This window comes from Myotis davidii, unplaced genomic scaffold (genome assembly GCF_000327345.1).
Source record: "Myotis davidii unplaced genomic scaffold, ASM32734v1 scaffold438, whole genome shotgun sequence".
NCBI lineage: Eukaryota > Metazoa > Chordata > Mammalia > Chiroptera > Vespertilionidae > Myotis > Myotis davidii.
Window position 1 is genome coordinate 6958960 of NW_006290031.1, and position 12733 is coordinate 6971692.

Consider the following 12733-nt stretch of genomic DNA (forward strand, 5'->3'; position numbering starts at 1 on the left):
ACCAGCGCCCCGCCCCCCTATTTATTTGTCCCCAAGCCCACAACCACATTTCCCCTCCCCACCGCTCATCCCCTACCCTGCGCCGCTCAGGCCCCGCCCCTGGGTCTGGCCCCGCCTCTCCTCCACGTGGTCCCCTCCGCGGCCACGCCCTCTCACCTGCAGCTGCTGTGCCCGGAACATGTCCGGCCGCGGCTCAGCCAGCATCTCCTCACCCACCCAGGCCTGCCGGTCGATGTTCACGGGGCTCAGCGCCTGGCTGGACAGGAACTCCTGGTAGATGTTGCGGGCCTCCCGAGCCAGCTGGGGCAGGCGGGACAGGAAACGGTCAGGGGCACCGCCCAGGCCCTGGTCCCAGCTCTCCCTCCGCCTCAGCTCCCCGCTACCCGCACCTGCTGGGTGTCGCTGGCAGGGATCTGCTGGAAGCGCTCGCAGGCCTTCCAGAAAGTCAGGTTCTCAGCACTGAACTCCTTCTTCAGGAACTCCTGGGGCGGATGAAGGTCAGAGACCCAGTCAGGGATGCGGTCAAAGAGATTGGGATAGACTCTATCCGATAGAGCCTCAGGGCTAAGAGGCCAAGTCAGACCGATAGTGCCAGACAAACAGATGATAGTGCCAGACAAACAGACGGGGCCAGATTCAGAGCAGAGAGAGAAAATGAGAGGTCGAGACAAGGGCAGAGAGAAACAAGTGCCCGCTGGGAAAGGAGGAAAAGGGTGCCAACGCAAAGCTGTGGAGGAGGCAGCTGACAGAGGAGCCCCACTGGCCAGCCTGAAGCTCTGCCCATGCTCCCAGCCCCTCTGCCATCCACCCTCCCGATCCCACTCCAGGGATTACCGTGAAGTAAGCCAGGCCCAGCGGGTCCTGTAACAGCCGCTCGAAGGACAGGCCCCAGCTGGCCACAGGCTGCTCCTCAGTGGGGAAGGGGCTGCTGGGGCCACTGGGGAGGCTGTGGATGCTGAGGGAGCTGCCTCGGCCCTCGCTCTGGTCCTGGGGTCCCACCGTGCTGCTCAGCTCTGCAGGGGGATAGACAAGTGGATGTGAGCTTTGCAGCCTTCCCCTTGGCCCAACCCCATGTGCAGATCCTTTCCCCGGAAAAAGATAGCAAGTGGCAGAGGTATCCCATCCCATTTTCACATACCCCCCACCCCACCCCCCCTGCCAGGTTTCCTCCACCGGCTGGTCACTTACCTCCATCGGAGACAGCCAAAACCTACAAGAGATCCGAGGTAGAAAATCAGAGTGCAGCCCAGGACGGATTCTCAAAGAACAGTCCTGGGACCAGTCCACAGACTGGAGCCGTGTTCTCTTCTGCTTGCAGGACCGCGCTGGGCATTCCCAGCCAGGCCACTGCGTGTTCGAGGTGTTGCTTAGGCTGTCCCCAGGCCCCCTTCCATCACGTGCCCCTTCCCTGTGTGCTGGTGTCCTCCAGGTGCCCCTGGCTCCCTCCTCCGGCGCCTGCTGGGAAGCCCAGGTATACAGCCCAGGTAGGTAGATTTTGTGTCCTGTCTCTGCCACCTACTAGCTGTATGACTTTGGGCAAGTTACTTGTTTGTCTCCATCTGCTAATAGGGGTTGATGATAATAATAGTAGCTCACTTCCTGGGGCTGTTGTGAGGACCAAATCGTTTAAAGTATTTGCAGCATCGGGAACAGTGGCCGGCATGCGGTAAGCGCCATGTCCACATTGTCTTTGAGGAAGGAGAGGTGCCTCTAAAACTGATGATTTCCTTATGGCAACTGTTTCCTTTTGGGGCCCAGGGTCTCCCTTGTGTCCCACCCTTGGGCAGGGCACAGGAAACTATTTTATAGTACAGAGCAGTGGTCCTCAAGCTTCAGTGTGCTTGAGAGAGCCCGGGAGGGCTCCACCGCCAGGGATTCCAGTTCAGTAGGTCCAGGATGGGGCCGTTGCTAACAAGCTCCTGGGTGATGCTGACACTGCTGGTCCATGGACCGCACTGTGAGTGGCATTGCTGTAGAGACCAACTCCATCCCTCTCCTTCCCTCCACACAGAACTCCAGCGTCTCTGGGAATCCCAGTCATTAGTGGAACAGGAAAACCCTCCTTTCCAAATGACTCCTGCTTGGTCTTCCTACCTTCCTAGCAGCTCCTCCAGCTTCCTCATCATCTCCTACCCACGGAAGGTGGCTGCTACCCCTCCCTTACTCTGTCCTGGGCCCTTTCTCCCATCCATATATCCCCAGCTCCAAACACACACAGCCAGCTTCCTGCTAACATCTCCACCCAAGGTCCCTCACGCGCTTCAAATTCATCACGTCCCCAGTGGAAGCCACCTCTGCCACCACCACAGCAGGGCACCCAACCTGTTTCCCTGCACCCTGCCTTTCTTCTCATCACCTGAGCGCCCAGCATCAGGGCTTGAGTCATCCCCGATTTCTCCCACCCTCTCCCCTCCTACATGTTCACGAGGCCCTGGAACAGGAGCCTCCACCACCTGTGCCTTCTTCCCATCCCCACTGGAAACAAGTCTGCAAAGACCCCTCCCCCAGGAAGCCGCTCCCTGCCCCCTCCCACCCCCCGCTCTGGCTGCAGTTCCCCCTCTGGGGCACGCAGGTCACAGACAGAGGTGGGCTGGCCTGCAGATATGTAGGACATTACTAATACCTTGGTCCTCAGAATGTTTTTTTTCTTTTAACTTTGAAGTGGTTTCCCACATTTAGAAATCAGGAGTTTGGCCCTGGCCAATGTGGCTCAGTTGGTTGGGCATCCTCCTGTGCACTGAAAGGTTGCCGGTTCAATTCCTGGTCAGGACGCATGCCTGGGTTTTGGGCTCCATCCCCAGTAGGGAGCATGCAGGATGTAGTCAATTAATGTCTCTTTCGCTCCCTCTCTAAAATCAATAAAAACATTTTTAAATAGTCAATTAATGTCTCTCTCCCTCTCTAAAATCAATAAAAACATTTTTAAAAAATCAGGAGTTTTACAGAAAACCCCAGCTGTCTGTCTCCCCTTTAAGACTATAATGCCCCAGCTACCTGAGCCCTTCCAGCATGGCAACCTTGGCTGGCACTGAGCAGCAGCCAGCGTCAAACGGGGCTCATACCCTAGCCCATTTGGCTCAGTGGATAGAGCGTCAGCCTGCGGACTGAAGGGTCCTGGGTTTGATTCCAGTCAAGGGCACATGCCTGGGTTGCATGCTTGGTCCCCAATAGGGCGCGTGCAGGAGGCAGCCTATCAGTGATTCTCATCATTGATGTCTCTATCTCCCTCTCTCTCTCCCTCCCTCTCTGAAATCAATTTTTTTTTTTTTTAAGAAGGAGCTCAGGCTCTCCTCGGGTCCCTGGGGCCAGTTGGATGTGTTGATGTTACTCATGGAAGCAGGTGCTGCCCCAGACTGTGTGAGTTCAAATCTGTGCTGTGTGACTTGGACAGGGTGCCTCCCCTCTCTGGGCCTCAGTTTCTTCTATTCAAATGGAGCAAATAAAGGCCCTGACTTGAAAGGGTTGCTGTGATTAAATACGTTAAATATATATAAAGAACTCAGGACACTATCTGGCATATGTAAATAATACTGACAACAATAAGATTGCTGTTGTTGTATTAGTATTGGCGTCTGACCCTGCTCCCACTTTCAAGTTTGTGAGCCCTGCCACAGAGGAGAGAGCACAGATTCAAATCCCAGCCTTTTCTAGTTTCATAACCGTGGTCTCCTCCCGGAGCCTCCTTTCCCAACAGGAGCACTGGGATCAGATACTGAGGAGGAGGGGGGAAAGTTTTCACCGGGGCATGGCTGGGCCTGGAATCGGCTCCCAGCGCACCCCGCCCAGCCCTCACCCTCCTGCCTTTGCTCTGTCCCGTCTAACGGTTTCATCTGAGTGGTCTCCCACTGCGGCAGGAGAAAGTCCCAACTGCTGGGATGTGTGAGGACGACCCGCCCCTTCCAGCCTGCTCTTTCAAACTGCTCTGCAGCTGTTCCCAACCTCATCGCCACGGTCAGAGCCCTCCCCGCAGGTCTCTGGGAACCATCCTGACTCCCCACTCCTCTAGGGGTGCCACTGGGTCCTGCCCGCTCCTGTACCCACTGGCCTCCTCTGGCCTGTCCTCCAACCTGGGCAGAGCCCCGATGACTGCAGGGGCCAGGCCAGGGCCTCAGAGAGGGCAAAGGTTCCCACACCGGAGCCAGCCCTCACGCCTGGTCTGTTTGCACTGGGTCAAATTGATTTTCCGTGTCTTTAGGTGGAGCCAGCTCCCAGATCCTCCACAGGCCCCACTCCCTGCCCAGGGAGGCCAAGCAGGTGCTGAGTTATAGCTGAAGCCCTGCGTGGGCCTGGCGAATGACCCCCCTCAGCCTCCCTCTTTCCCCTCCCTCACCTCCACCCTGCACTTTATCAGACCTTTCCGCTCACCCCTACAGACTCCTGCTTCCCGGTTTGCTCTTTCCTCTGCCTGATATCTTCTCCTGCTCCCCTACCCAACAGCTCTCCAATCTCTGCCCACTGACATCAGTCTCCCCCAAATACCAGCTGCCCACCCAGCTTCTACCCACCCATTTCTGGGCCTCTCTCCCTTATCAGTCTGGTAGCATCCAGGGGGCAGGTCTGGGTTGTAGGAGGGAACCAACCTGAACACCATTCCATGAAGACCCTTCCTTGCCCCAGTGCTCCCAAGTAGCCCTCCTCTGCACCCCAGGTGGCCCCAGCACCCCTCCCCACCAGGGATGCTCCACATGAACACCCCATCTCTGAGGCCTGCAGTTCACCTTCCTGAACCCCTCCTGCCCCACTGGTTGTTGATCTTTGTGGTTGAGGTCAAGGCAGGATAGGGACAGAGATCAGAGGTGGGAGAGGGTGGAGATAGAGTCCAGTTCCAGTTCCACTATTCTGGGGCAAGTAACTTCCCTTCTCTGGGCCTCAGTTTCCCCCTGGATAGCATGTGGCTCAGCATTCCCAACATGCTGGGGCTGCTGGGAAGGGCAGACGAGGCCCGTATGTGAAAGCAGCCGGCCGGTGGTGGTCCGGGCTCCGCTGGCATGCTGATGCCCCAGCTCCTACCTGCCCAGGCTCCCAGGCCCGGGGAACTCGCGCTGAGCAGGGCTGGCCTGGCCCCACCCGGCCCGCCTGAGGAGAAGTGGTGAGTGAATGGGGAGAAAAGGGGAAGAGAGGATGAGGAAGGGTGTGGTGGCCAGTGGCATCCCCAACCCATGGTCGGGCCTCAGCCTGCCATACTTTTTCTTAGGAGATGGGCCCTGGGGGAGCCGCTGGACACTGAGCACACTGAGGTGAGGGTGGCCGGTTTCCTGAGCTCCCGTGTGTGACCGGTACTCTCTGACAGTCCATGTCCTTGCTCTCACGCCACCCTCACATCCTGGTCCTGTGCGGCAGTTACTGTTACTCCCATGTCACAGGTGAGGAAACCTAGGCCCCAGAAGTCACGCGGCTGCGAGGTGGCTGGGCTGAAATCGGAACCCAGTGCGCCTGACTCTGGAGTCTGAGGTCTCCCCTCCACTAAGTTGCTTCCCAGGATGGAAAGGAGACATCCCAGGGGAGCTGGGAGGCCCAGGGCCTGAGCCCTTGGGCCACAGGTGGGCAAGGTCAATTGGGGGTATAAGGCCCAGTGGCTCCTCATGAACCTGGACCCCTGGTGAGGTCAGACCCTCAAAGAGAGGGTCAATTTACTGAGTGTCCTCTGTGCTGGGCACTCTGTACCATCATCTCATTCTAACTTGGGGAAACAGAGGCCCAGAGACACCCACAGAGAACCGTAGGAGCCTGGCCCCTTCAGTCTGAGCCAGCCCTATGGACCTGACCCCAGACTTGGCCCCTCGGTAAGGCCACCTGTCACTCAGGGCCTGGCCCTGAGATGGATGGTCCAGAGCAGTGGTTCTCAACCTTCCTAATGCCGCGACCCTTTAATACAGTTCCTCATGTTGTGGTGACCCCCAATTTCATTGTTACAAATTGAACATCATTAAAGTATAGTGATAAATCACAAAAGCAATATGTAATTATAGATGTGTTTTCCGATGGTCTTAGGCGACCCCTGTGAAAGGGTCGTTCAACCCCCAAAGGGGTCGCGACCCACAGGTTGAGAACCACTGGTCCAGAGGGCGAGTGGGCTGTGCCTTGCCGGTCTCCTTGTCGGGTGGGGACGATTAACCAGGCCTCTGGGGATTGACAGACACAATAACCACCCCTCCCAGCGTTTCCCATGTCTGGGCCTTTCTCCAGGCCATGCCCTCCTCCAGCTGGCACATCCTTTCAGGATACCTGCCCTGCCACAGTGCACCCAGGAGGGAGGAGGTCAGTTCTCCCTCCCCAGGCCCCTCTAGCCTTCTCTATCCCTGACCGGCGCTCTGCCCAAACCTGAATTTGATTCAGGCATTTGTGCTCATGTCTTTTGTGTCTTGCCAGCCTGGGAGCTGCTTGAGGGCAGGGGACAGGATGCTGGGCCTGGGATGAGGGTCAGGGCAGGGGTGGCCCAGAGCAGGTCTTAAGAAGAGGTTGAATGAAGGAGTGAACAGGTGACGTGGCGGTTGGAGCCGCGTGAAGACATCTCTGGGAAGAGGGCTGAGAGTCATCTCTAAGTGACAGGTTTCACTGCAGTTGCCTGACACGCTGAGTGGCAGAAAGACAAGGCTGAGGAATAAAATTGCCTCTGCAGGGAATGATGGCGGGTGGGGTGGCAGCTGGGGAGGGAGGGGGAGGACAGAGCCAAGCAGTTTGGGGAGGCAAAGGAGCCCTGGTATTGAGTCAGACTAGCCGGGTTCAAATGCAGCCCTTTCTATCTGCCAGCTGCCCTCAGCAAGTCACTTATTCCTCTGAGCCTCTAGCTGGAGGTAATTCATGGAAGGAGCCAGATACCTAGCTCACAGGTGCCTCTCTATGCTCACCCCTGCTGCAGATGCCAGTGCATGTCTGTCTCTCCCTGTTTCAGCTGAACATGGCCTCAGAAAGCTCTCGATGACCAGCAAGTGGCCAATTTGTAGCCCTCGGGACTCCCAAGGTGGCACAGAGCATTCAGCACAGGCCCAGGAAGGGCAAAGGCAGACCCGTGTGCCGGTTGCTGAGAGGAAAGCCTGTGGGCTTGTGGAGGCCGGGCGCATGGCTTGGGTGCCCTCCTTGCTCTCCATGACTTTGGGCAGAGCAGACATCACTGATGAGGGAAGGGTAGAGGTAAAGCCTGTCTCCAGGCTCCTCCGCTGCCGACTGGGGTGGGCATGGGAGTGGGCATGGTCCCCCTTGGCCTGGACACCCAAGTGTCATGCCTCCAGGGTAGGAGTGTGAGGCCCAAGCGTTCTTGAACTTTCAGTAAACTTGATGGTAGAAACAGTGAGGTGGACGACTGGGCTAACTTGGAGGGACCTGCCTCTCTCCTACACAGCTAGCCTGGCGCTGGGCAATAAGCAGATGCTGGAAGAAGGAGAGACGGAAACAGATCTTGAGAATTAGGAGGCTGCAGTGGGTTTGGGGGCGGCTCAGTTTCCTGATGAGGCGGGGGATCCTTGAAGAGGGGCTGAGAATGAAGGGGTGGGATTGGGCTGACATTTATGGAGCTCTCATAATGGGTCAGGGGGCTCATAGTCACCATTCCACTTCATCTCAACAAGCCTCTGATAACTGTTCTATTCTCATTTTACAGATGAAGAAACTGAGGCTCAGAGAGGACCCCCTAGTAAGGGAGAATGGAACCCAGGTTTCCAGACCCAATGGCTTTGTTCCGTAATACTAGGCTGAGGCCTGGTGAGGGGCTAGGACACAGTCTGGCCTTTCTGGGGTTGTTGGGAGGGGCTAGGGGTCTGCCAAGTGGGCTGTTATTCTAGTAGAGAAGGGAGGCCCAGCACAACCTGCCCTGTCTGCTGCAAGAGTAAAGAAGCTGGACCTGCAAGGGCAGCTCTGACCCGGAGGCCAAGCAGCCAGGGAGAGGGTTTAGGGGGTGGGGCAGCAGCAACAGCCAGGGCATCCTACAGCCCAGCTACCTCTACCCTTCCTGGTAGCCCCGGAATAGAACAGACAAGCTGCACCCATCCCAGGCTGCCCAAGGACTGCCCGTGCTGGCAGGAAGCCTATGGAATTGGTCCAGCTGCAGGGCAGTGACCCAGTGCCGGCTGCCCCTTACTTGACCTTGGGCATCAGAACATGGGGTGAGGAGGGGAGGGCTGAGGCTAAGTGAGGTGTGGGGGCTTGGGCCACCATGGGGTGTGCAGGGGCCAAGGGGCATGCCAAGTGTCCCTGCTACCCTAGGATGCAAGCAGCTCCAAAGCAATAGGAGAGGGAGCAGTAAGGGCTGGACCCAGAAGCCTGTGACCAGGTCCCCAGCCGGCCAATCTGGAAGGTGCTGGGGTGAGGGCAACAGGTCCCACCACCTGCTATCTGTACCCAACTTTTTCCACCCACAAGCAGCCTGCAGGCTCTTCTTGCCCAGCCCTGCCTGTGAGCTCCTGGGCTCCACCCTGGGTGTGCCCACCCCTCCCCAAGAGCCTGGCCTGGAGCCTACACTCACCATGCGCCCGTTGGGGACGCCCAGGTGCTTGGGCTTCCCTGGCATGCCTCTGCTGTTCACCGGGCCCCGCCACGGGGGGTACCCACCATGGGGACTGTGGGCAGCGCCGCAGGCCAGAGCTTGCAGGGCGGCAGGCAGGCGGCGGAGAGAGCCCAGCTCCGCTCCTGTGGGCCCTCACATCCTGAAAGACCAGCTCACTACCTCTTTTCTCTGCCACAGGAAGTGTCTCTATAGAAACGGAACCACAGAAAAAAGCAAGGTCTAAGAGAGCGAACAGCTTCTTCCTACACACACACACACACACACACACACACGCCACCAACACAACCTTGCAGCGCCCCACACAGGCACTAACACACACAGAGGCCTCTGTGTGCCCAGAGAGGAGCTCAGCTGGTCTGACCCTGCCCAGGGAGCTCCAAGGTCATGCCTGGGCACACAGAAGTGCACGCTCACACACCTAGGCAACTCCGGACACCCCGGCAGGGGCTTCCATGGGCTTGTGTACATGTGTACATGTGCACCGCGTATCCATTCACACATGGACTTTACTCAGCACACACTTATCTCACATGTGCTGTGGGTTGGGCTTGTGCACATTCAGCACACCTCCTCCAGGCAGTTGTGCCCAGACACTTCTCAGGCATGTGCCTAATTGTGCAGACAGACTGAAACCTTGCATGCATGGTCATGTACATACAGACCATTCGGGTGTGCCTGTCATAAACACACAGGTTCTCCCTCATAAGGATCACCTGGTGTTCAGTCATATGAATGCACAGTCCTGTGGACAGGTACATGTGACAGGCACACCTGCACATAGGCATGTGTAAGCCCTCACTCGCCCATCTGGGCAGGGACATGGACCAGGTGCATCGGTGCTCAAAGACACACGTGCATTCACACTCACTTCGCTCACATACAAATCCCACCCACCTCGGTAGAGCCCTGTCAACTGAAGAGTGCCACCCTGCCCTCTCAGCCTGGCCCAGTTCCAGATGAACTTGGACCCTTTAGCCAGAATCCTCAGTTTGCCTCTTTCTTAAACATACATGTACCCACTACTTTAAGTATGGACTTAGAGCCCTTTAGTCACCCATTACCCCAGTTTGGGCCCCTCTCTCTAAAGGAAAAGGTGACACCCCCTTTTCCATATTCTACCCTCTACACCCTGCCCCTTTCTAGGCCCAGGACCTGAAACCTTCGGTGGCAGAAACTAAGTCTTTCTTCACCACAAATTCATGTTCTTTACTTCCTGGGAACATGGCTAAACTTTAATTTCCCAGGCTACCTTGCTGTAAGGTATGGCCATGTGACTAGCTCCCACCAATTGAATATGAGTGGAATGATGTGTGCTGTTTCTGGACCAAGGCTTTGAAGTAGTATACGCTCTCTACATTCTCTTTTCCCTTTAGCTGGCTGGATACAGAAGATGATGAGGTTCCAGGAGATTGTGGAGACACAGGAAGGAAGAAACCTTGGTCTCTACATTAGTGCCCAAAGGCAAGCCACTCATCAACCAGAAACAGCAGTCTTGGGCTGTTACATATGAGCGAGAAATAAACCGCAAACCAATACACACATTAGGGTCTATTTGTTATAGCAGGTAGCATTACCCTAGTTAAATCACCCCTGACTCTTGTCTCCTTTCAGACCCTTGCTCCAGGCCACCCAGACAGAGGGATTCATTCAGACTTGGTGTGTATATGGGGCTTTTGTTGGGGAGGCCTGGAGCATTGCTCATGGTGGTTTTGATAAGGAGTGTAAATGTGCCTCTGAGGGGGTGTGGAGTGTGTGATGTGAGTGGAGACTGCCTGCCCGTCTGCTGTGCCATGGATCTGGGCCTGGTTTCAGAGGGGGCTTTACAATTTACAGGGTTTTCTCCCATCCTGACCTCATTTTATCCTCACAACTTCTTTGTGAGTGGTTCTCATTATTCCTATCGTATAGATCATGGAACTAGACTCTGAGAGACATGAGTTGCCCAAGGTTTCACATCAAGTTAGAGATATGCTAAGCTGTGAATATTTGTGCTTGGGGTGCCAGGAGTTGGACCTGGGCCACCATCAGCACAAGTGCCAACAGTTCATCTTCCTTCCCCAAAAGGCCCAATCACAGGCTCTGCCCGGGACCCCTTCCTAAGGTCATCCTCTCCTGCTCCTGAGAGACACCGCTCCCTCCCCTCCCTCTTCACCATGGATGCCAGTTTTAACTCTGACCACATAGTCCCCTCAGGGACCCCGGCAACCCTGGGATTTCCCATCCCTGAGCCCCTATCTACTTTTCTCCACGCCATGGGTGTGTGGCACCTCCATTCCACAGAATACTATTCTCAACTTCTCTCTCTCTGGCTTCCCAAAGGGGATCAGTTACTGATGTTTAGTCTTCCTGTGGGACTTCTGATCCCCTTTCCGGTGGAGACTTCCCTGGCCCAGGCCTTGCCCTCCCGCATCTGGTCCTAATGACCCCCTATTCAATCTCCCGACCTGTTACTTGGCTCTAGTCTCTTCTCTTCACCACAGCGGGAGCAACCCACATTGGCCACTCCCATGCTTAAAGCCACCCTGGAAAAGGGTCATGTTCCTTAGCTGAGAGTTAAAAGCCTTTGAGTTCTGACCCCAATCAAACTCTTGCCCACCACTCTCCAGCCATTCAAAACTGCTTGCATTCCTTATACTTTCAGGGGACCCTCCCTGACTTTGCATTTCCTGTCCCCGATGTTGAAGATGCCTTTCCTTTGATCACCTCCTATAGGCTAAGTACTGTTCTAGATGCTGGGGATTCAGTAGTGACCGTACTTAACAAAAATCCCTGCCCTCATGGAAGTCTAGTGGAATGTACATGTCCTTGTTTGTATGGATATAAGTAAATCTCTGGAAGGGCATACCCCTTGGGAGAGGAGTGGCAGAGGACCCTTGTTGTACATGTCTGACTCATTAAAAATACATGAGCCAGAAAAGATGTCTCATCAGTTAATCCTGAATAAGTTCATTCATTCAAAAGGGAAGCTTCTTAAAATAAAATAAAGGAGCAACCAACCAAGGTCCCATGTTGTGATCTATAACAGGGGTCGTTGGTTCAAATGTCTAGGCAGTGGTTATCAATCTGTGGGTCGTGACCCCTGAAAATACATCCTGCATATCAGATATTTACATTACGATTCATAACAGTAGCAAAATTACAGTTATGAAGTAGCAACGAAATTAATTTTATGGTTGGGGGTCACAACATGAGGAACTGTATTAAAGGGTCACGGCATTAGGAAGGTTGAGAACCACTGGAGAGGGACCAGACAGGTGGGGCAAATGAGCAGCCAGCCTGGAGAATAGCTTAGAAGAGGACAGCATTTATAGGGGGGGGCAGTCCATGGGCTTAACTTGGTTGGATCTCCCAATTTTTCCTAAGAAACTGGAAATTTGCATTTCTAATGTGAATTTAAGACTCCTCATTTAAATATATCAGTAGTTAAATCAAGTATCTTTTAATATTTTATTGATTTTTTTACAGAGAGGAAGGGAGAGGGATAGAGAGTTAGAAACACCGATGAGAAACATCGATCAGCTGCCTCCTGCACACCCCCTACTAGGGATGTGCCTGCAGCCAAGGTACATGCCCTTGACCGGAATCAAACCTGGGACCCTTCAGTCCGCAGGCCCACGCTCTATCCACTGAGCCAAACTGGTCAGGGCTGTATTTTTTTTTCAGGGCTGTATTTTGTTTTTTAAAATATATTTTTATTGATCTCAGAGAGGGAGGGAGAGGGGAGATAGAAACATCAATGATGAGAGAGAATCACTGTTCGGTCAGCTGCCTCCTGCACACCCCCTGCTAGGGATCGAGGCTGCAACCCAGGCATGTGCCCTTGACCAGAATCAAACCTGGGACCCTTCAGTCCACAGGTCAACTTTCTATCCACTGAGCCAAACCAGCTAGGGCAAATCATTTATTGAAATAGCATTAGCAGGCAAAACAGAGTTCTATTTGGCTATGGGCCACCAGTTTTCAAACTTTGGTCCACTGCCATCTTTCCTGCACCTTTCATGGACACTATTAAAAACACTAGAGGCCCAGTGCATGAAATTTGTGCACTGGTAGGGTCTACCCTGCCACCACTGCCTCCCAGGGCCTCCTGCCATCTCGCCTGCCCTGGCCTCCCTCCCTTCCCCCACGGGCTCCCTGGTCCAACTCCAGTTGAACTCCCTGGTGGTGGAGAGGACAATTTGCATACTACACTTTTTTATATAGGATATAATTGATTTCAGAGGGGAAGGGAAA

The 12733-nt window shown here is 54.9% G+C and overlaps 1 protein-coding gene across 1 annotated transcript in view; it reads right to left on the bottom strand.

Moving 5' to 3' along the window:
• The window catches only part of RGS14 (regulator of G-protein signaling 14), a 31180-nt gene extending 22503 nt beyond the window's left edge, over positions 1-8677 (bottom strand). Inside the window, exons 1-5 of the mRNA XM_015563364.1 lie at positions 8459-8677; positions 1189-1210; positions 835-1013; positions 390-482; positions 157-300 (exon numbers count right to left, since the gene is read on the bottom strand). Coding sequence (XP_015418850.1) covers positions 157-300; positions 390-482; positions 835-1013; positions 1189-1210; positions 8459-8503 — 483 coding nt within the window. The 5' untranslated portion in view covers positions 8504-8677. The remainder of the gene's footprint in view (positions 1-156; positions 301-389; positions 483-834; positions 1014-1188; positions 1211-8458) is intronic.
• Between the last annotated feature and the right edge of the window lie 4056 nt (positions 8678-12733).